General features: G+C 50.2%; 1 protein-coding gene across 1 annotated transcript in view; it reads right to left on the reverse strand.

Moving 5' to 3' along the window:
- LOC115532541 (protein O-mannosyl-transferase TMTC2) overlaps positions 1 to 23,077 on the reverse strand; it is a 61,995-nt gene that overhangs the window by 11,266 nt on the left and 27,652 nt on the right. Inside the window, exons 3-9 of the mRNA XM_030342381.1 lie at positions 17,845 to 18,868; positions 16,949 to 17,063; positions 13,803 to 13,888; positions 12,769 to 12,953; positions 10,567 to 10,645; positions 7,981 to 8,102; positions 1,127 to 1,208 (exon numbers count right to left, since the gene is read on the reverse strand). Of these exons, the coding sequence (XP_030198241.1) occupies positions 1,127 to 1,208; positions 7,981 to 8,102; positions 10,567 to 10,645; positions 12,769 to 12,953; positions 13,803 to 13,888; positions 16,949 to 17,063; positions 17,845 to 18,868 (1,693 nt within the window). The remainder of the gene's footprint in view (positions 1 to 1,126; positions 1,209 to 7,980; positions 8,103 to 10,566; positions 10,646 to 12,768; positions 12,954 to 13,802; positions 13,889 to 16,948; positions 17,064 to 17,844; positions 18,869 to 23,077) is intronic.

Consider the following 23,077-nt stretch of genomic DNA (forward strand, 5'->3'; position numbering starts at 1 on the left):
CGTGAAGGCAGACACACACACACACACACACACACACACACACACACACACACACACACACACACACACACACACACGTGAAGGCAGACACACACACACACACACACACACACACACACACACACACACACACACACACACACACACACACACACACACACACACACACACACACACACACACACACACACACACACACACACAGACATCGGTGGACAAACAGATCCAAAAGGATCTACGTCAACACACATGCAACAACAAGAAACTGGAACTGAGCCTGTGTAAAAGTGGGGGAGAATGGGAGTACTGCCGTATTGATAAAGAGAAAGGGGAGCCTGCAGGGAAAACAAACATCACCTACGGTGCAGCGAGAGGCTACGAGATAGAGAAAGGAAAACAGAAAACACAAGAAACGAGCTCTGCTACGAGGGCCACGTAACGGGAAACAACTCAGGGGCCAAAGACAGCAACTTCACCCTGACCCCCGGGGGCCAACGCCAACAGAGACAGAGGGACGTGTACGGGGCAGCCGGGCGCGGTGAGGGGGGGAGGGGGGTGAGGGGGGGGAGATCAGGACGGAGACCAGGGGATTAGACACAATGGCCTTCACTCAGACACCACCTCCTTCATTTTCTTTTCTGCGCTATCTCTGATGGCTGAGAACTTAAACACACCCGTTTCCCTGGAAGTGAGAGGTGACATGGTGCCTCCAAATGAGCTTAAAGATGTTAAACATGGGGTCATGTCGCAGCTAACCATCACTTTCTGTTGATTCTCCTTATTGATTCTTTATCAACACTTTCGTTTATAAATGTGTTCATCATTTCATCTATAAAATGTCATATGAAATAGCAAAGTTAATTAATTCACAACTATGTTGTGGACCTTTTTCTTAGGACACCTAAAAATACAAATTACCATTTGCAATTAACATATCTATTTCTGAAATGTATATCTTATAAATCATTCAGAGACAAAACAGCAGCACAATACTGTTATATCGTTTTGGAGGGAAAAACGTTAAAAATTGTTTCTTAACAGATGATTTTTAAAAAGTTAAACTGATATTGCAAACACATGTTGGGCCCATACACCATCACGTCATGTTGATAAAGCGAGAGCATACCATAATGCATGTAGCAGTTTCCCTTGGTGGGGTCCAGCTGAATGGCTCTCAAGTAGTACTTCTCTGCTTCTGCCTTTTGTCCCTGCAGGAGAGAGATGAAACACGGACCGAGTCAGACACAGCCATGGAGTATTTTCTACATGTGAAACAGTTAGTTTTCATTCCTCAGCATAACATGACATCCTGGGACCCTTGGACCCCGCACAGAGGCACGGACACACTCGCACGCACACAAACGACTTGTAGCGTTCCCACTGTGTTACCATGTATCAACAGCTGAACCCCTTATGTGTGTGTCCGTCGGAGCCACTACAAAGCTGTGATCAGTATTCCAGGGCTCCCCTGCTTCGAATCTTCTTGTTTACGCTCCGACGCTAATTGTTTCCACGTTGCCGATGGATTTGCGTTTTCAACACGGAGTCAGAGAAATGGACGCATTAGCTGTGCTTCATTAGCCTCTTCTCTCTGAGCGAATGAGAGGGTGTTGGACTGGAGAACTGAATTATTTTCGCCTCTTTGCGTTTCTGTCATTTCAGCCAAATAACGGACACACGTTTAGCCCTCTCACGTCTCCAGACGTCGACTATAAAGATAGCTTGGGACGTCAGATATCAACACAAGGATGGTTTCGATTTCCAGATGTGGAGTTTAGCGGCTGCGCGTGAAACAATCTCATAAATCATAACGACAGTCACCTGTTAGAAAGTCTCATCATCCGATACTGTATTTATCCTGTCTTGTTGTACCTGTGGGACAAGCGTTGCCGCTAACTGCATCCAGAGGCACATATAGGCCTCAAATCATAAATCAACAGCAGCGCTAGTAACCACAACTTCCCCTCGTCTGTAAGCCGCACGGCTGAGTTCTCTGTAACATTGCTGGGCTTAGTAAGGCCATCTTTCCATTGTGGTTCGCTGTGGAAATTTACACATACTACACACAAATACATATAGATAAATACACACACACATACACGCATACACACACATGCACAGCTGGCTTTAATAATGGCCTTTTTCCACTGTGGTAAACTGGTTTTCTACACATTTAAAATGTCACACATGTGCGCGCACAAACAAACACGCAAGGACGTGCACGCACACACACACAAATTGACTTTTTTCCCCTTTTTCCAATATTGTAGCACCTTTAACTCTCATTCAACTCAACAAATGAACCCAAAAGCATTGCATTGTGAGGACGTTAGACCATATGGAGACACAAGGGTCACTCACACGGACAAACACGCACACTTTCTATTGGTGTGAACAATTGTATGATAACACTACCTTGTGTTCCCCCGCAGTTTAAGGGAACGCAGCCAGAATCGACCAAAAGGTTCTCAAACAGTTTTTTTCAGGCCCCCTTTCACAATATCTTATTTAAAAAAAATAAAATCATACCGCATAAAAGGTAATTGATGATAAGAATAAAATAATGTGTGTCTCATGTAGAATAATGACCAAGTGTGTAGTTGATAAAATGTTATTAAAATGCAGATTTTAATAAAAATGCAATTTTATTTAAATCGTTCCTCTACGCCCCTGCCAAAAATGTACCAATGATGAATGCTGTTGAACTTGTTTATCAAATCATAAAACTGTGCGTATATTTTTCCTCTGTTATTGCCGCTCTTATTGTGAAGGTGGAAATGGTTTGTTTATTGTAACACCCCAGGCCACATTTCCCATGCAACTCACTTTCTTTAGTTCCATTATCCATTTCCAACCCCTCATACTATATCCTGCCCCCCCAATACAGAATCTAGGGGAGAGGGGAGCAACCACAGACCCTAAAAAACAACGATGTATCATCCTAGCGTAGAGTACGAGTTAGGCTCGCCGCCATTGCTTGAGATATTTGCACTCAGCAGCAGAACCGACCCATCTCAAAATCCATAATATGGAGATGAACCAGCTACTGAGATCCTGAGCAAACACAAATAACCATGAATACGCTTCGTATCACGAGAAGCAAAATTCAAAGTTTTCACAAGGACCAAACTTTCTGCAACCAAAGCACCACGAGACACCCCTAGAGGAAGTACATGGTAGTGCGGTCACGGCTCCAGCTTGAGGGCAGCCCACACTTTGAGGAACAGTGATGGAGGGATGGAGATATCCGATGAGGAAGTGGTGTAATCACATTAAGAGAGTGTTCGCTGACCTATTGTCCCCGGCCGATCCAATCTCCTCTCCCCCAGTGAGCGCTTATGTAGAGGGGATAGTGGGGGTGGTGCTGGGGGGTAAGATTGTGCATGTGAATGTGTGTGTGTGTGTGTGTGTGTGTATGTGTGTGTGTGTGGGGGGTCTGCTTTTGGGGCCCAGTGCCGGGGGGAGCACACCAGATGTCCAGCCCTCAAAGGCCATTCTTATCTTTGGTTGGTGTGTGTGTTTGTATCTGTGTGTTTGGGTGTGTGTGTGTGTTGGGTGTGTGTGTGTTTTTGGTGTGTGTGTTTGGGTGTGTGTGTGTTTGAAGTGGTGTGTGGGAATGTGGTGGCAAAATATGGGGAAATTAACTAAACTAACAGTGAAAATGCCTACAGGGCACAGCGGCTGTTGTGTGTGTAGGATTTTTTTGTAGTACATAACTGCACACAGGTATACACACAAGTACATACACACACAGAAACACACACACGTATGTCCACAAACACACTCATGCCAACATGCTCCAATAAGCTCAGGAACTGAGTTGGCACCCATAGTGCTGAGAGAGAGAGAGAGAGAGAGAGAGAGAGAGAGAGAGAGAGAGAGAGAGAGAGAGAGAGAGAGAGAGGGGGTCAGGTAGCGTTGAAAGGTTCAGAAAGCCATCTCAGTTCTGATTCAGTCAATTATCCATCCCTTCTCCTCCTCCACCTCCTTAATGTCCAGACCTTTGGCAGCTAGGAAAACATCTGCTGTCCCATGATTGTGTCTGTGTGTGTGTCTGTGTGTCTCTGTGTGTGTGTGTGTGTTGTGTCTTCCTCTATTACAGATTTCATAGGATTAATGCAGTTTGCGGAAAGGGGGCGAGAGAGATTCGCTGCAGAAGATAAAACGTCAGAGGAGACAGAGAGATGGCCCAGTGGGGAGGACTCTCAGCGTGTGTCTCATTGAGAGGAGAGCTTCACACGCACACACTACACATCCTGGAGCGCTCTCTCTCTCTCTCTCGCTCTCTCTCTCTCCCTCCCTCTCTCTCCCTCTCCCTCCCCCTCTCTCTCCCTCTCTCGTTGTTCTTTCCGTGGGGCAGATAGATACGTTAGTGATATCTGGGACGTCACAGTCCACCACAGATCCCTTATCAGCATCTGACAAACCCGTCTTTATTTTCTCCTCAATTGGTGATTTCCAGCCCTAACAGCCTACAAGACACTGATTAAAAAACAGATCGATAATCATACATTATGATGTCCAGGACTCCTAATTAGTCAAATCACTGAATATCCAGTTCTGACATCTCCCAATAACCAAATGTGATGAATGTTTGAACGTTGCATTAATTCATCCATTTCTCGATCCCCCTTAACGCTAAACAAGCCGTTGCTGATAAGAAGTCCAACGGTTTGTTTAGCATCGGCAGTTTTCAAAGCCTAATTTTAGCCCCCTTATCGCTGCAGGCGCTGCGAAGGAAAATCAATGGCATCGTTTTGGCATGGGCCAGCGATCCACTAAGTCATTCCCTCTCCATTATTCATCACCCCTCTGCATGTTGCACCTAATTACATTTTGCCGGACAGTTAACCACCAGAAACTATCAGTATGACTAGAAGTTGCATTTCACGGCCCATGAGCATGTGAGAGCTCGTGTGAGTGCTCCTGTTTATCTGTGTGTGTGTCTGTGTGTGTGTCTGTGTGTGTGTCAGTGGATGGTACCAGAGTATGACAACTTTGTTATAATAAAGTATTGTGCCGTTAAAATGGGTTTCTTTTACAGGCCATATCCCTTTCTGCCTGGTCACCTTGAGACCTCAAGTTATTAATTAAAAATTAGACTTTCAGAATAATTATGTTTCTAGATGTTCAGATAACCCGTTGAGGGAGTTAGGAATGGTAGTACACAAACACACACACACAGATTGTGTGCACCCGCAGCACTTAATTATGTGTCGCTTTCCAAGTACGTAATATATTTATTCTGCTTAGTGCCTTCCAGGAGCACGAATAGGCCAGTGTGTGTGTGTGTGTGTGTGTGTGCGCGCGCGTGCGTGCGTGCGTGTGTGTGTGTGTGTGTTTGCGTGTCTGTGTGTGTGCGTTGAACTAGAACTCTCTCCGATGGGGTATCTACAGGAATGGATCCAATTATTTGTGTGTTCAACAAACCGCTGGCACAACAGCCATCCATTACAGAGAGCTGTGAACGATGTGCTTCTTCAAACAGTGGCACCGGACCAGCTTCCCCAGCAAGACCGCGTTGGTCTGACTCCAACCAGATGCATGCTGGGAGTGCGTGTCATCTGCCACCTGAGATCCATAACATTCGGATAGCTCCGGGCTTCACTGGGTCGCGCTCCAGTGGAGAGGCGGGGGACGGGACGGGGACGGGGGCGGGACGGGACGGGACGGGGACGGGACGGGGACGGGACGGGACGGGACGGGGACGGGACGGGACGGGACGGGACGGGGACGGGACGGGACGGGACGGGACGGGGACGGGACGGGACGGGGACGGGACGGGACGGGACGGGACGGGACGGGACGGGGACGGGACGGGGACGGGACGGGACGGGGACGGGGCGGGGACGGGGACGGGGACGGGACGGGACGGGGACGGGACGGGGACGGGACGGGGACGGGACGGGACGGGGACGGGACGGGGACGGGACGGGACGGGGACGGGACGGGACGGGACGGGACGGGGACGGGGGCGGGACGGGACGGGATGGGGGCGGGATGGGACGGGACGGGACGGGGACGGGACGGGGACGGGAAGGGACGGGACGGGGACGGGACGGGACGGGACGGGACGGGACGGGACGGGACGGGACGGGGACGGGATGGGGCGGGGCGGGGCCACATGGGTTCTGAAGATGCGGTTCTCAACGTTAGGGAAATCGGAGGAGCGGCCTCTTCCGTCCCCTCCTCCCCCTGGGACCGGGAGGACGACTCCCCCACGTGTCCATCAGCACCGCCTCGACCAATGGGCGACGGTCATCCTCCTCCACTCAGAGCTCCTCCACATCTAGCGGCCCAAGATGGCTGCTAGATGACCCAAGTCAGGGGTCAGGGAGAGCTCACCGCCGTCTCCTAGCAACCCTCACGTCACGGCTCTTCTGCTGCCGAAGAGGTTTCTTTGGGTTCGTCCATCCCATAATATCAACATAATCATATTCTCTGAATGGAGCAAATCCCACAGCATGGTAACGTAGCGGGCTGTGATTCTTTGCACGCTTCGTTTAGGAATGAAAAGTTTTTCGTGCTCAAGAGTCTCGAACAGTGGGTTTCATACGATAATATAATAATAGAACCATGGTATACTTATTGCATTGTATTGTATTTGTGCTGTACTTGTATTGTTATCGTCTGCACCATAGACCATCCTACGCTGTGTATTCCAGGGCGGAGAACAATGACTCACTGGAGCCTCTTTCCTCTCAGGCTGAGCCAACGAGTGACGAGACTCACAACCCCCCCGGCCATCCTGGGGTGACCGAGCTGCCGCGCACGCCCACCGCCGGACAACGGTGGCTGACACAAGACGCATGCTTCAGCCTCCTCTCTCCTCTCCCCTCCTCTCCCCTCTCCCCTCCTCTCCTCTCCCCTCCTCTCCCCTCCTCTCTCCTCTCCCCTCCTCCTCTCCTATCCTCTACTCTCCTATCCCCTCCTCTCCCCTCCTCTCCTCTCCTCTCCCCTCCTCTCCCCTCTCCTCTCCCCTCCTCTCCCCTCCTCTCCTATCCTCTACTCTCCTCTCCTCTCCCCTCATATCCTCTACTCTCCTCTCCCCTCCTCTCATATCCTCTACTCTCCTCTCATATCCTCTCCTCTCCTCTCCTTTCCCCTCCTCTCCCCTCCTCTCCTTTCCCCTCCTCTCCCCTCCTCTCTCCTCTCCTCTCCCCTCCTCTCCTTTCCCCTCCTCTCCCCTCCTCTCCTTTCCCCTCCTCTCCCCTCCTCTCCCCTCCTCTCCTTTCCCCTCCTCTCCCCTCCTCTCCTCTCCCCTCCTCTCCCCTCCTCTCCCCTCCTCTCCTCTCCTCTCCTCTCCTCTCCTCTCCTCTCTCCTCCTCCTCCTCTCCTCTCCTCCCCTTACCCTCTTCCGTCGTTTCTCCTCGTCTCAGACAAACGACAAAAATTCTTCGGCGAATAAAATCGACTTGGTTGCGCATAACTCGGTATCCATGGTATCCAGGCGCCCTCTCTAACTCCTGCACGGCCTCCTTATCCGAGCTGAGATCACGACCCTGCATGCTGCCCTGGACTCCTCTTCACTCTAACCAGATCAACGGTCGCCCTGGGCCAGATAACGCTTGATAATCTGATTTGACGATTCGAAACGGTACGAGATGAGCACTTGCGTTTTTCACGTTAATAATGCATGCTTGTACTTCTGCCAACCCTGTGTGTGTGTGTGTGTGTGTGTGTGTGTGTGTGTGTGTGTGTGTGTGTGTGTGTGTGTGTGTGTGTGTGTGTGTGTGTGTGTGTGTGTGTGTGTGTGTGTGTGCAATATGAGCAAGATATGTGTGTGTGTATTAATGACGTTTTTTGATGGATAGAGAGAGAGACCAAAGGAGAGACAAACAGCGACACAGAGAGCGAGAGCGAGAGCAAGAGCGAGAGCGAGAGCGAGAGCGAGAGCGAGAGAGAGAGAGAGAGAGAGTACATGCACGTGAAGCCTTCCATCATTTCCCTCCATGGTCATCACAGAGAGGCGGGACTCACGATGGCGGCCAGCAGCTTGCCGTAGGTGAGGTGTGCGGGGATGTGGTCGGGCTTGGCCCTCAGGGACTCTCGATACCAGTGGGCTGCGTCCTCCAGCCGGTGCAGCCTCATGTAGGCCTCCCCTGGAACACAGAGAGGTCACAGGGTCACCGCTGAAGCCCCTAACGACCTCCCCGGGGCGGCAGCGGGAGAGGAGCGGAGAATCAGGAGATCGATGGCGGCAGCGGGGGCGGCGGCGTTAGGCCTGTGGGCCGCCTACCGTCTACACACAGGGTCAGCCATGGGGGGATACACACACACATGCATAGACACACGCATGCATACACACACTCACAAACAGACACACACATGAATGCAGACACTGACACACACAAAAGGGTGTGCACACACACTCAATATATTTATTTATATATGCACAAACACACACACACACACGCACACACACACACACACACACACACACACACACACACACACACACACACACACACACACACACACACACACACACACACACACACACACACACACACACACACACACACACACACTTCAAATTGGCCCAGGATAGTTATTGGAGCAGTTGAAAATCCAATTAAACTTTGCTCTCGTCGTCACGGTGATGAGCAACTGTACACCTATTAGACGATTGCATCCACACTAGAACAGATGATACACTCCTGGCCCATTACAGCCGCAGCGTCCACTCAGGTCCATGATTAGCTGAGCACAGCAGCTCAATGCTCACTGCTGCACTTAGTAGTGCACTAAGGTTGGACAAAAAAAGGGTTAGTTCTTCATAAAGCAACCTACGGAACCGGGTCATTTGAAAATATTTTTTATAAAGCGATGGTGCGCTTCGAAACTCACACGCGCGCTTAAGTAAATCGCACGCATACTTTAGGGGAATTCGCACGCGTGCTCTAGTTAAATAACACATAAGATACATTTTTTTTAATTTTATATTCTGAAAAGGAAGGTTCTACACATACTTTTGCTGTGGTTTGAAAAGCAGAAGACTGCTGCCTCAGTCACAGTCCTATTTTACAGACATCATCCTATTGATATTTCCTCATTTTCTGCCTTCTGACTCTGGGGAGAAGATAAGAAGGTTTTGGGACACCATAGGACGGAGGAACGTTCCAGAACAGGTGCAGAGCTGATAAGACCTCAATCCCTCCACCCAGAAATTAGCATTCCTCAAATGCTCCTATAAATACTTACAAAAGTGCCGCCCTATCTCAGAAGCTGAGCGTTTGTTTCTGTTCCAAACAACATTAAAGATTAGTCTTGAACCAAGTAAACAATGTATCTCATTTTGGCCGTGAGGGTACAAAAAAATGAAAGAAAGAAAATGTTTGGAGAATTGCATCACTGCCAGAGACAACAGAGCCTCTTCAAGCCCCCTCCTCCCTAACATACCCCCCCCCCCCCCCATCACCCCCACACCCTGCACCTAACCAAACACCCCTCCCTTGTTGCTCTGCAGAGCAGTCTCGTGTATCCAATCCCATTTCTCTTCGCAGACATCATCCTCTACAATCTCCAGCCTACCATTTATGTAATTAGCAACAGAAACATGAGGAAGGAAGGACTCGATTTGTGAGCGGGATTATCTGATAATCCTCCTCAGTAAGAGACGTGTCCACCACTGGGTCCGTCGCCATGCTGGCCCTGATTGGCTTTGACTTGAGCAGCTGGATTCTAAGAAATGGAGATGTGTGTTGATGATAAAGAGACACAGTGCTGAGTTCGGTTCTGTACGTCGATGAATGGAGGGAAGTCCGAAACGTAGAATTTTAATTGAATTACTTTTTTTTGTTGAAAATTTCTAGCCAACACTCATGCTACTACTCACTACTAACAAACGCTACGCAAATGTTAAGCTAATACTAAGCCAGCGCTAAAGTGCAGCTACAGTCTTAAAGTTTACACTGTTAGGCATTTCAGAGACATGGTTGTGAAATTTCAGGCTCTGCAGTTTCACTTACTGGCTGGGGTACAAAGGGTAATTGGCCGCATCACACACTTCAGCTATAACCCAATTCAATGACTTAAGTGAATTAAAATATATGGGCCATGAAACAGTTAAAACACACCTTAAGGAAATGAAATATGGATAAAATCCTTCTCAAACAGGCAATTAAACCACACACACTGTATGAATCGCTTTTATAATTGAATAAAGAATTTTGAATCATTTTCTGTGTGTAATACTGTAACCCGAACCGTTTGGCATACTTTATTAGCGTGTTTGTGTGTGTGTGTGTGTGTGTGTGTGTGTGTGTGTGTGTGTGTGTGTGTGTGTGTGTGTGTGTGTGTGTGTGTGTGTGTGTGTGTGTGAAGGCATGCATGTCTGTGCATGTGCAATATGCATATGTGTGAGAGCATACATATGCACGTTTGCATATGTATTTGTGCATGTGTGTGTCTGTGTGTGAGCCTGCATTGTGTGTCTGTGTGAACATGCATGTGCGTGGGCATGCCTTTGTGTGTCAGTGTGAACACGCAGGTGCGCGGGATGCCTTTGTGTGTCTGTGTGCGACCATAAAGCCCCTTGGCTCCAGGTCCACAGTGTTGACCTACCCATCATGTTGAACAGACTCTGAGGGGCGAACTGCCTCGGCATCTTGTGCACGGCTCGCTGGTAGACGGACAGGGCCTCCTGCGGGGACAGTAATGGAACCGTTAGCCCGGCCAATCACGTTTGTGGATTGTGGCAGCCTAATTAGCATATTGAAATTGCTGACATGATACAGGGGCTGAAATTGGCTAATGCAGCCGTCTGGTGAAACAGAGGAGTGCAATCAAGGCCTAATCTCCAGCACGCCGGAACCCATTGCACTGCATCACATTAGCATGGCGTTGAATGTGTTGCAAAGTCTGGGGAATTTAAATGTTCAAATACGATTCAGCGACATCCGATGTAGCAGGGCGTGGATTTATGGACAATAATGAATGACTTTAGAATTCATCCAGATGAATGGAATGAATCTGCATTACTCCATATTGAGGGGAAGAGGTAATATGTTTCAACGCTTTCCCATATTCTCTTTATCATACGATAATAATACTTTATGAATCTACTGAACAGATATAGGGGTGTGGCAGCAATACAAGACAAACAAGAAATTCTAACAAATAAAAACTACATAAACATATCCATTTTTGTTGTGCTACCTTAATTAGAATATAGATCACATACAATAACATCAAATAAAAAGTCAATCCTATACAGAGCCATAGCACATAGAGGCTCCTATCAACTCCTATCCACCCAGCAGAGACCGTAGGACTATCCACCCAGCAGAGACCGTAGGACTATCCACCCAGCAGAGACCGTAGGACTATCCACCCAGCGCTACAGAGACGGTAGGACTATCCACCCAGCGTACAGAGACCGTAGGACTATCCACCCAGCAGAGACGGTAGGACTATCCACCCAGCAGAGACCGTAGGACTATCCACCCAGCAGAGACCGTAGGACTATCCACCCAGCAGTACAGAGACCGTAGGACTATCCACCCAGCAGAGACCGTAGGACTATCCACCCAGCAGAGACCGTAGGACTATCCACCCAGCAGAGACCGTAGGACTATCCACCCAGCAGAGACCGTAGGCTATCCACCCAGCGCTACAGAGACGGTAGGACTATCCACCCAGCGTACAGAGACCGTAGGACTATCCACCCAGCAGAGACGGTAGGACTATCCACCCAGCAGAGACCGTAGGACTATCCACCCAGCAGAGACCGTAGGACTATCCACCAGTACAGAGACCGTAGGACTATCCACCCAGCAGTACAGAGACCGTAGGACTATCCACCCAGCAGAGACCGTAGGACTATCCACCCAGCAGAGACCGTAGGACTATCCACCCAGCAGTACAGAGACCGTAGGACTATCCACCCAGCAAAGACCGTAGGACTATCCACCCAGCGCTACAGAGACCGTAGGACTATCCACCCAGCGCTACAGACACCGTAGGACTATCCACCCAGCAGAGACCGTAGGACTATCCACCAAGCAGTACAGAGACGGTAGGACTATCCACCCAGCGTACAGAGACCGTAGGACTTTCCACCCAGCAGAGACCGTAGGACTATCCACCCAGCAGAGACCGTAGGACTATCCACCCAGCAGAGACCGTAGGACTATCCACCCAGCAGAGACCGTAGGACTATCCACCCAGCGCTACAGAGACGGTAGGACTATCCACCCAGCGTACAGAGACCGTAGGACTATCCACCCAGCAGAGACGGTAGGACTATCCACCCAGCAGAGACCGTAGGACTATCCACCCAGCAGAGACCGTAGGACTATCCACCAGTACAGAGACCGTAGGACTATCCACCCAGCAGTACAGAGACCGTAGGACTATCCACCCAGCAGAGACCGTAGGACTATCCACCCAGCAGAGACCGTAGGACTATCCACCCAGCAGTACAGAGACCGTAGGACTATCCACCCAGCAGAGACCGTAGGACTATCCACCCAGCAGTACAGAGACCGTAGGACTATCCACCCAGCAGAGACCGTAGGACTATCCACCCAGCGCTACAGAGACCGTAGGACTATCCACCCAGCGCTAGAGACACCGTAGGACTATCCACCCAGCAGAGACCGTAGGACTATCCACCCAGCAGTACAGAGACCGTAGGACTATCCACCCAGCAGAGACCGTAGGACTATCCACCCAGCGCTACAGAGACCGTAGGACTATCCACCCAGCAGAGACGGTAGGACTATCCACCCAGCGCTACAGAGACCGTAGGACCTCAGCACTGACCTCCTGCAGGCCCTGCTCGTGCAGCAGCTTCCCAAGGTTGTACAGGCAGCTGGTCACCGAGCTCTTGTGGGCGTGCGGGTCCTTGAGGTTCTCGTCAGGGATCTCGGCGCAGGTGGAGAAGGTCCGCCTGGCCTCCTCCAGGCTGCCCTGGTTCATCAGGACGATGCCCGTGTTCAGGTAGGCCGCTGAGGGGGAGAGAGAGAGAGAGAGAGAGAGAGAGAGAGAGAGAGAGAGAGAGAGAGAGAGAGAGAGAGAGACAGAGAGACAGAGAGACAGAGAGACAGAGACAGAGACAGAGAGAGAGAGAGAGAGAGAGAGGAGAGAGAGAGAGAGAGAGAGAGAGAGAGAGAGAGAGAGAGAGAGATAAGGTGTTGGGGGGGAGACATGTGTTTCACGGCGGGGGGGTGGAGTCGAGTTCACAGGGTAGAGACGGGGAGAGAGAGGCAAGGAGAGGTTTGCACAAAAGGTGTTCAGACCGTTACGAATGAGATGGTTACACTATAAACATGTGCAGTTAAAAAATAGGAAAAATACAGAAAATGCGTACGCCCAAACACGAGCCGAGAAAAACGGCAAAAATACAAAGAACAGGCCAAAAAAAAATTCAAGGAAAGGAGAAGTTCAATATAATTATACTAATTATCCTGTCGAATAGTGTTCCCTTCTGCCCGTCCAATAGCGCCGCCTGATGCAGTCCAGGACTGGCACGGGCAGAGCGCCTGAATCTCATTATTGGATCATTACGCTAAAGCAGCCGAGAGCCGGCCGGCCCGACGGAGCAGGTGGCGGGGGACCGTCTCATTCACTCAGCGCCTCATCACAGCCTGGCTGGAACACGGCGCTGAGACGCGGTAATGGCCGCCCACCGCCGCCATCTGATCACTGTTCAACAAAGAGCCTCAGAGTAAGGAGAGTAACGGCGCTCTGTGAGGATCTGTAATGGCTGACAGCGGCTTCCTGGCTCCCCCGGTCCAATCGGGGAGCGGCACTGAGTGGGTTCATGACGAGGGCCGCGGGGGTGGGGGTCTACTCACAGGCCAGGGTGGGCCGGCTGGAGATGGCCAGCCTGTAGTAGTGCAGGGCCTCGGGGAACCGCTCCGTCTCCTGCAGCAGCAGGCCCCTGGAGAACAGAGGAGAGGTCAGGGGTCGCCCTGCAGAGGTTTAATACGGACGTCAGGGGGGGTCAGGGGTCGCCCTGCAGAGGTTTAATACGGACGTCAGGGGGGGGTCAGGGGTCACCCTGCAGTGGTTTAATACGGACGTCAGGGGGGGGTCAGGGGTCACCCTGCAGAGGTTTAATACGGAGGTCAGGGGGGGTCAGGGGTCGCCCTGCAGTGGTTTAATACGGACGTCAGGGGGGGGTCAGGGGTCACCCTGCAGAGGTTTAATACGGAGGTCAGGGGGGGTCAGGGGTCGCCCTGCAGTGGTTTAATACGGACGTCAGGGGGGGTCAGGGGTCGCCCTGCAGTGGTTTAATACGGACGTCAGGGGGGGTCAGGGGTCGCCCTGCAGTGGTTTAATACGGACGTCAGGGGGGGTCAGGGGTCGCCCTGCAGTGGTTTAATACGGACGTCAGGGGGGGTCAGGGGGGGTCAGGGGGGGTCAGGGGTCGCCCTGCAGTGGTTTAATACGGACGTCAGGTGGGTCTAGTGTTGACCTGCCGGGCTGGAGAAGTACCCCCAGGAATGAGTCTGATGAAACGGAGGATGGATTGCATATCAGAACCAAATGTTCTCCAGATTAAAAGTTATTGTGCATTAAACTTTCATCATGAATAAGATAAAATATTATATATATATATATATATATATATATATATATATATATATACAATGGGGGACCTAAATCCAGCGATCTGATTGGTTCCCAACTGTTGTATAATTAGCGTATACACAACTGCTATGACGCCCGATCATTTTTGTGAAAGTATCACTCCGCGCCTGGAAGAGGAAACCGTTACAAAGTATCGTAAGAAACTATCACACGGAGATTTAACTTGACCATGGAGGAGGGGATTCACCAGCGGGGAAATATATTTACTAGTATTTTTACTAGTGTGTGTGTGGAGTCATTTTGCCATAATTTTAACAGTTGTATAAAAGCAATAGCACAGTTCACAGTTCACTGAAGCCTAAAATCGGCGTAAATAAATAAATTGCCGGCGAACCGCTCTATCGGAGCCTTCTCACGGAGGGACGCTAAAGTGTGTTGCATAGCGACCGTCGATGCATAGCGGCAGCCAGGAGGGACTACTTTTTTGTATTCTTTAATAAAAACGGCTATTTTGACTTTCTTGGTTTCTTTTTAAATGTAGGAGGCCTTAAACAGTGGCATAATGAGCACATACCACAGCCTGGCGTGATCTATTGCTTAAATATATATATATATATATATATATATATATATATATATATATATATATATATATATACGCAGGCTGATGCATGATCTCGATGCAAATGACACGGCTACTTGCTAAATAAATCAATCATTTTAGATAAAATATAACAGAAACAAATTATTTTATTGATTAAAAAACAATTGCATTGAATTCATTAAAAAAAATAGATTATCGGTTAGATTATAGGGTTGACAATAGCGTCCGTTATTCAACGAAGCGGTCTGCAATTTAGAAATAATAGGCCACTGAATGCTTCAATGGATCAGAAACGAGTATTCACCAAAGCTGTGTAATAAATAAATATATCTATGTTTCTATCCATGATGTATGCTGTGTGTCTACACTGGACACCACATAACCCAGCTCATATCTAAAGGCTGTGCGCTGACCGGCAGCAGAATGTTATCAGGGCTGTCAGGGGCCAGGGCAGAGGTCTCTAACAGTCTCTCTTCACCAAAGCTATCCTGTTTCCAGAATTCAGCAGGAAAAATGAATTTGCTCTTTGAGCAACGAGGAAATTCAAGAAGTCACAAGGGCATTGAGTGAGGGCGGCGAGAACGAAATTACCAACAAAACGCTCCGTGTGAGTGTACCTTATCCCAACGCACAACCGTCATCCATCACGCTGCCATGGCATCTCCATTCCCAATGCTAAAACATAATTTGTTTTCCCCACCTCCTCCTGTGAGTAAATCGCTTTACCAGCTTTAAGGGACAAGCAGGAAAACAAGAGAGGGTGTAGAGAGACAGGGAGAGAGAGAGAGACAGAGAGAGAGAGAGAGAGAGAGAGAGAGAGAGAGAGAGAGAGAGAGAGAGAGAGAGAGAGAGAGAGAGAGAGAGAGAGAGAGAGAGAGAGAGACAAGGAGAGAGAGAGAGAGAGACAAGGAGAGAGAGAGAGAGACAAGGAGAGAGAGAGAGAGAGAGAGAGAGAGAGAGACAAGGAGAGAGAGAGAGAGACAAGGAGAGAGAGAGAGAGAGAGAGAGAGAGAGAGAGAGAGAGAGAGAGAGAGAGAGAGAGAGAGAGAGAGAGAGAGAGAAGGAGAGAGAGAGAGAGAGAGAGAGAGACAAGGAGAGAGAGAGAGAGACAAAGAGAGAGAGAGAGACAGAGAGAGAGAGAGAGAGACAGAGACAGAGCGAGAGAGAGAGAGAGAGAGACAAGGAGAGAGAGAGAGAGACAAGGAGAGAGAGAGAGAGAAAGAGAGAGACAGAGACAGAGACAGAGACAGAGAGAGAGAGAGAGAGAGAGAGAGAGAGAGAGAGCGAGAGCACTGAGAGAGAGGCAGGATGAGTGGGGTAGCAGAGAGGGAGAGGGGTGTCTCACTCCTGTTACGGGGCCTCGGTACACCGGCAGCCCGGGGCTAACACGGGCATTAGCAGCCGCCTCATGTTCTCCTCCAGGCTCCGTAATCGAATCACCGAGGGGCGAGAAACGGAAGGCCACCAGGGTCAGCGCTCCTCGCGCCAGGTCCTGGCATCAGGAGGCAGCTCTGTTCTCCCTCTGCTCACGGCACTACTAACCCTGCACTCCCTCCCTCCCTCCCTCCCTCCCTCCCCCTCTCTCTCTCTCTCTCTCTCTCTCTCTCTCTCTCTCTCTCTCTCCCTCTCTCTCCCTCTCTCTCTCTCTCTCTCCCTCTCTCTCCCCCTCTTTCAAATCAAACTTTTTGTGCGGAACCCTCTCCCGTGTAACTACTCTCTCCTTCCCGACCCGTCCCTCTCTGCGTACGATGAGGCGCTTCCCTCCAGAGGCGGTGGACAGAGGGAGGCGTGTCGGCCACTCACAGGTTGTAGAGCATGTCGGCCATGTTCCCGCGGTAGAACAGGGCGTTCCTGTAGGCGCGCTCCGCCTCCGCCATCTTGGCCTGGTTCTTCAGGACGTTGCCCAGGTTCCCCCAGGCTGCGGAGGCAACGTGTCAGTTCACGGTTACACATCGGCTCGTCTGACCGTTCCACTGTTTGGTATTGGCTGCATTAGAATGTGAATAGAGTCGTCCCCCGCACACGCACCCTGTTCCGTTCATAACCCAGTATATTCACCAATTCATTACAAAGAGTCCCGATGCAACATGATTACGTGTTGCTATGTCACAAAATGGACAGCGTTGCTCTTTTGTTCTTTTTTTGCTCTCTTCATCATGAGAGCGTCGAGCCTGAGGCCGATAGCAACCAACAGTACGATCAATGATGCAGCGACGACAAATCAGAGAGCTGCATTAGCCAAAACACAGCGCGTCCCCCAGTGTGTCGCAGTCCCAGTCTGTCCCAGTCCCAGTGTGTCCCAGTCCCAGTGGGTCCCAGTCCCAGTGTCTCCCAGTCCCAGTCTGTCCCAGTCCCAGTGCGTCCCAGTCCCAATGTCTCCCAGTCCCAGTCTGTCCCAGTCCCAGTGCGTCCCAGTCCCAATGTCTCCCAGTCCCAGTGGGTCCCAGTCCCAGTGTCTCCCAGTCCCAGTCTGTCCCAGTCCCAGTGGGTCCCAGTCCCAGTGTCTCCCAGTCCCAGTCTGTCCCAGTCCCAGTGCGTCCCAGTCCCAATGTCTCCCAGTCCCAGTCCCAGTCCGTCCCAGTCCCAATGTCTCCCAGTCCCAGTCCGTCCCAGTCCCAGTGTCTTTCAGTCCCAGTCCGTCCCAGTCCCAGTCTGTCCCAGTCCCAGTCTGTCCCAGTCCCCCCTCACGGCGGCCTCACCTTTAGCGGGGTTGACGCTGATCCCCGACCTGTAGAGGTTCTCCTCGTTGCTCCAGTCGCTGTTCCTCTGGACCGTCCGGACCCCGTTCAGCAGCACCAGACCCCCGCAGAGGCCGAGCAGCAGGGCGCGCCCCCCCCCGGACGGCCACCGGGCGTACAGGCCCCGGGCCCCCAGCGCCACCAGCAGGCTGAAGCCCATGCTGGGGATGTACAGCACGCGCTCGGCGATCACAAAGCCCACGTAGAAGAAGAGGTTGGTGGCGGGGAGGAAGGGCAGCGTCAGCAGGCTCAGGGAGAAGGCCACCACGCTCTCCGCGGGGGGCAGGGGGCTTCGCCGGGGCGGGGCGGTGGGCCGGGCGGCCCCGTCGGTGAGCCACTTCTGGGCCCCGTTCTCGGGGGGGGCGTTGTGGTTCGCGTCGAGGACGGGGTGGTAGCCGTTGCCGTTGGCGATGTGCTTCCCGTTGGGGAGGGGCTTTCCGTTGGCGATGGGTTTCCCATTGGCTAGCGAGGAGGCCTTCCCATTGGTCATGGAGGAGGCCTTCCCATTGGTCATGGAGGAGGCTTTCCCATTGGTCATGGAGGAGGCTTTCCCATTGGTCGTGGAGGAGGCTTTCCCATTGGCCAGGGAGGAGGCTTTCCCATTGGCCAGGGAGGCCTTCCCGTTGGTCCCGTTGGCCGAGCCGGCGGGGTCCCGGAGCCCGGACACGGCCAGGAGGACGTAAACAAAGTAGAAGGCGAGCGACTGCAGGTTCCTCCAATCAGCGAGGGCGCTGACCAGGGGCACGGCGTCCATGGACCAATCGAAGCTGAGCTTGTCGGGGAAGAGGAGGAGCCAGGCGTTGGCGGCGGGCAGGTGAAGGAAGGTGAGCGTGCGCGTGAGGAGGTGCGGCGAGTCAGCTGCCGGGTTGTCCGAGTTGGAGAAGTTGGGGGGCTTGTTGCCCATCCAGTAGAGGCGCGCCGACAGCAGGAAGACCCCCCAGCAGGACAGCACGGCCACACTCTGCAGGGCGGGAACGCTCTTCTTCTGTGGTGCAGGGAGAGGAAACGGGAGGATGGTTCAACGGGAACGCTGGCTGACAGGGTGTTACAGTTACAGCGTCTGGATGTGTGGGACTTATTAATGGAAGGTTTACTCAAATCCGGAGATTCAGATTTGAATATTTGGAGAGGGATTTACATGTACAATAATACGGTCGTGACAATGACACATCGGTTTAGGATTTTAGTAAAAAAAACAAAGAGCATTCAGGATCTGTTTCCACTGATATCAAAGATGTGTTTGTTGATGAGCAGAATCAAAGCATTAACAAAGTTATTCTCCCTGTGCCACAGCTGCAGCCCAAATGAGGACATAAGATGAAGACAGGTTCCTTGATTTATAGGTTTATCAATTTCCACAAAGTACATTAATGACATAGCTCACAAGTCATGAGTTCAATCAATCAACCGGTCAATAGATGGCTTAACTAAAGACAGAATTGACGCGTTCAGAATCTGCATTTCGAAAACAGTAATCCATCATTCACTCCGGTTCATTGTGACTTGTACTCTGAAGCAGTTGTTCTAATCTGGTGACATCTGGCAGATCACTAGATTGTCAGCAATTCTGTCACAGACCACCTCAGATGTAAACGATAACCAATGGATTAATAAACGTGTGCAGTGAGAGCAGGAACAGGGGTTACAACTGAAGCACCATTTACAGGTAACAATCATTGGTGCAGTTTGAAAGAAAGAATAAGAAGTCATCATACTATATTAACCTATGAAGTTATCTTTTTATTGTCCCACAGACCACCTGCAGTACTTGGACCTGCAGGTGGTCTGTGGTCTGTGGGACTAACCCTAACCCTAACCCTAACCCGTTAGGCAGGCCGGTCTAAAGAGGTCAGCTCTGAGTGGAGCTTTTCCACTAAGTATCGGCTATCAGCATGTCAGGATCCCAGTGAGGCTCATGATGAGCTTAGGGCCTCCATCGCGTCGGCAGGTGGGGGACACGCTGCCTACAGCTCGGTTAAGACTCCTGAGTCGCTAGAATGATTGGAATTAAGATCATTTGTTTTGTCACGCAACTTCTTAAACACCTAATCCTCATCACAACACTTGGCAACGAAAAGAGTGTTTTCAATGCAATGCACGAGGCCATGGGGAACACGTTGTATGCCTTGTGAATTCCTCCAATTCTAATTCAACCCAGTTTACTTTACAGGCACATGACAGAATATGGTTTCACATTCTCTGTGACAAGCATAGCTGCATAGCTGTTTCATCCAACTTACCCAGCCACGTATTCCTTGTGAGAAGCTTTTCCAGCCCATACGTTAATTCCACTGCTAAAGGGGGAATCAGCTGAACATTTCCACATAGCGAGGCAGCATTCGGGTGTTAAAGAGGATGACCCCGCGGCCTCTCTGGGCTCTTTAGAGAGATAAGCCTATTGCTCGGTAGCTCTTGCGATTTGGTGCGTGGATCTCCCCAATTAATTCAGTGATTTGGTGAGGGTAAAAGCCGCTAGAATGGCTTTATTATATAAACTACAGAACAGTGAAGGCATTTGTAGTCAAATCAACTTCAGGGTTCAATGCGAGAGGTCTAGAAATGACTTGTGTGACGAGAGTAGCCAGTTTACATCCCCAGGGAGTAAACTAGAAGTTCAGAAGATGTGTTCGAAGCTTCAGCCTTCTCTGAGATAAAGTGTAGGATGGGTACGCTTACACAGATGTAGTCATCAATAAGCCTAGGGAGTAATTCAAGGCATACCAATTATTTTTTTGGAGGAAAGAGGATCGGTGAGAAAGAGTAGAGAATAAAAGGGGTTAAAATTGTATATTGATTTGGCCGGTTGAAAGGTGGAACGGAGGACGAGATGGATTGCCTCGTGCATAAAAAGTGTTTGGGTTTATTGATGGTACAGCTCCCACTGTCAAGGGAGAAGGCTGCTTGAGAAATCCAATGTTCTGTTCAATATCCCAACGTAAACCAATTCCAGCAAGAAAACCGTTTTGGACTTTTAGCAGAATAAGCTTCATTTCGCCCCCTCAGTGCCAGGTCCAATGTGTTAATAGCTCCTTAATTGACTGCCCAATCAATTATAGAGAACTCAAAATGCTATCTTTTGATAGGATTAATCGATTTGAACGGTCTTGTGGCGGAGCGAATGGCTAAATGGTTATTTCAATGGTGTGCGACTAAGACTGCTCAAATTGACTCTGATTAGAAGTCTATAGAAGTCCGCCGGTTCGGTATTCAAACGACAGTGTTTCTTTTGTCTTTTCAAATTTCACGCTGTGGCACATTTATTGTAGTTGGCATGTTTGCACCAGGAGATGCCCTTCTCATGCCCTTATACATTACCTCCCAATCTCTTATAAGATCATCCATTTGAGGACTAGTAAAGCTATGGCTGGCTTAACGCTATACTATACAAGGCAACGCGGAGATTCCTGCAGTGTTGAAAGGGTCTCTGTTCTTGTAAGATAAGACGCCGGTTCGTGATATTTTCTTCTTCTGCTTCCCCAGAAAATACCCTACTGTTTATCTTAATCAGTATGCTATCTGACATTTTCACACTAAAACGCATGTCCTCACTTTGTCAGTATTTCACTTCACTGCCTTGCTTTTGCCGCCAGTTGTCCAGGAAACAGCTGTGTATCTGTGGCATCTGTACACGGCTCGGGTACAGCTGGATATCACAGCTCTGTGTCTAAGTACGGGGGGGGTCGGTGTGGAGCTATTGAGCCATGAAAAATGACACTCCATGTGATGTTTGTCTTGATTTAGTGGATGTCAGGCCCAGTCCCCAGCCCACGGTCAAAGCCAACATCTGCTGACCTGAGTGTTTGAACTTAGGGGACTCCACATTATCTTACATGTCATGTAGGGCCCCCGTCATTTGGAAACATAATCTTTTAGGGATCATCTAGCCCTTCTACTTTTTATTTTCCTTTGTTTATCCTATGACTTCTTTCGTAGCTGAGGGACCGTATTCCCCTCTGCCTCTCCCTCTCATGCTAACCTTAGTAACAACACACTAAGCTCCCCAGCCTGGAGTGCTGAACAGTGCCATTCATTATCCGCAGCCACTGCCTTCATCGCAGTAATGTGGGATCTAGATGGATTCAAATACGTTTCAAGAAGCAGAACGTAAAAGGCTTAGGATATATATACAAATGTATCCCGTATCTGCTAGTTTATAAATACAGAACGCCTTAAGTCTCTGGTTAGTGTTTCTGAGCATTGGCCCAACCTAACAGGAGTTATCTATAGAATCTGCTTCTGAAGCAACATTCAACGTATATAACATTAACCTAACGTGCACCAATTTTATGTTCTCATCTCAATAGAAACTTAAAGTTATGAGGGAACGTTAAATCTTTGAACTGGAACTACAAGTGTACATGTCCGTCTATAGATGTAGTTCTAAATGTAATTTGCCATTTTGTTGTTGTTTTTATCCATACATTTTCTGCATGCGAGGGAATCAAACCTCTAACAATGGTACTGTGAACGCCAAACTCTATCAGCTGAGCCAAGACCACTATTGTCCCACTGAAGTGGGCGTTGAATCGCTGACCAAATCCCCACCCGAATCCCCAGTTGTGGAACAGTTCTCCACCCATTAGCAGCAGACGACCTGCGACACTTCAGAACACCAGACAATTTGTTTTACACGGCAGCGATCGCAGCGGCCTTTATACGTGACGCCTGTTACCGCGGAGATAACAGAGCCCTGACGAAGTGCCCCCGGGCGCAGACAGCAGGCCCTCTACGGTCGCGGCCGAGGTTAAGCTTTTCATTTGTGTTGGAATTCGGCCGACCTGCAGCTCATCCGACGCATTCCGGCTCCACCGCACTCGCCCTTTGAGGGAGCCTGACGTTGATGAAGTGACCTAATTACCCCCACAGTACCGAACCGAAGGCACCGACGCTGCTGCTACAAAGAGGCCTAATGAGAGGGGTCAGGCGTCAAACGTCTGCCCCCTCCACCCCTCATCATGCCCAGCTCAGGGCCAGCACGGTGGATCGATGTGGGGGACTGCTGGTTAACCGTCCTGGCATGGTTAAGTACACCCAGTGAGAGCCGTGAAGACATCAGTATTTCAGAGACATTGCAACACGAGGTCGCTCTATGTTCCTCTGGTGGCTATTGCCCTCTGTACTGTGGTGGTTTTAGTAATTCACACATTCATACCAACAGGCCACATATGCCCGTGCCAATTAAAAGAGGCTTCTT

This window comes from Gadus morhua, chromosome 19, assembly GCF_902167405.1.
Source record: "Gadus morhua chromosome 19, gadMor3.0, whole genome shotgun sequence".
Taxonomy (NCBI): domain Eukaryota; kingdom Metazoa; phylum Chordata; class Actinopteri; order Gadiformes; family Gadidae; genus Gadus; species Gadus morhua.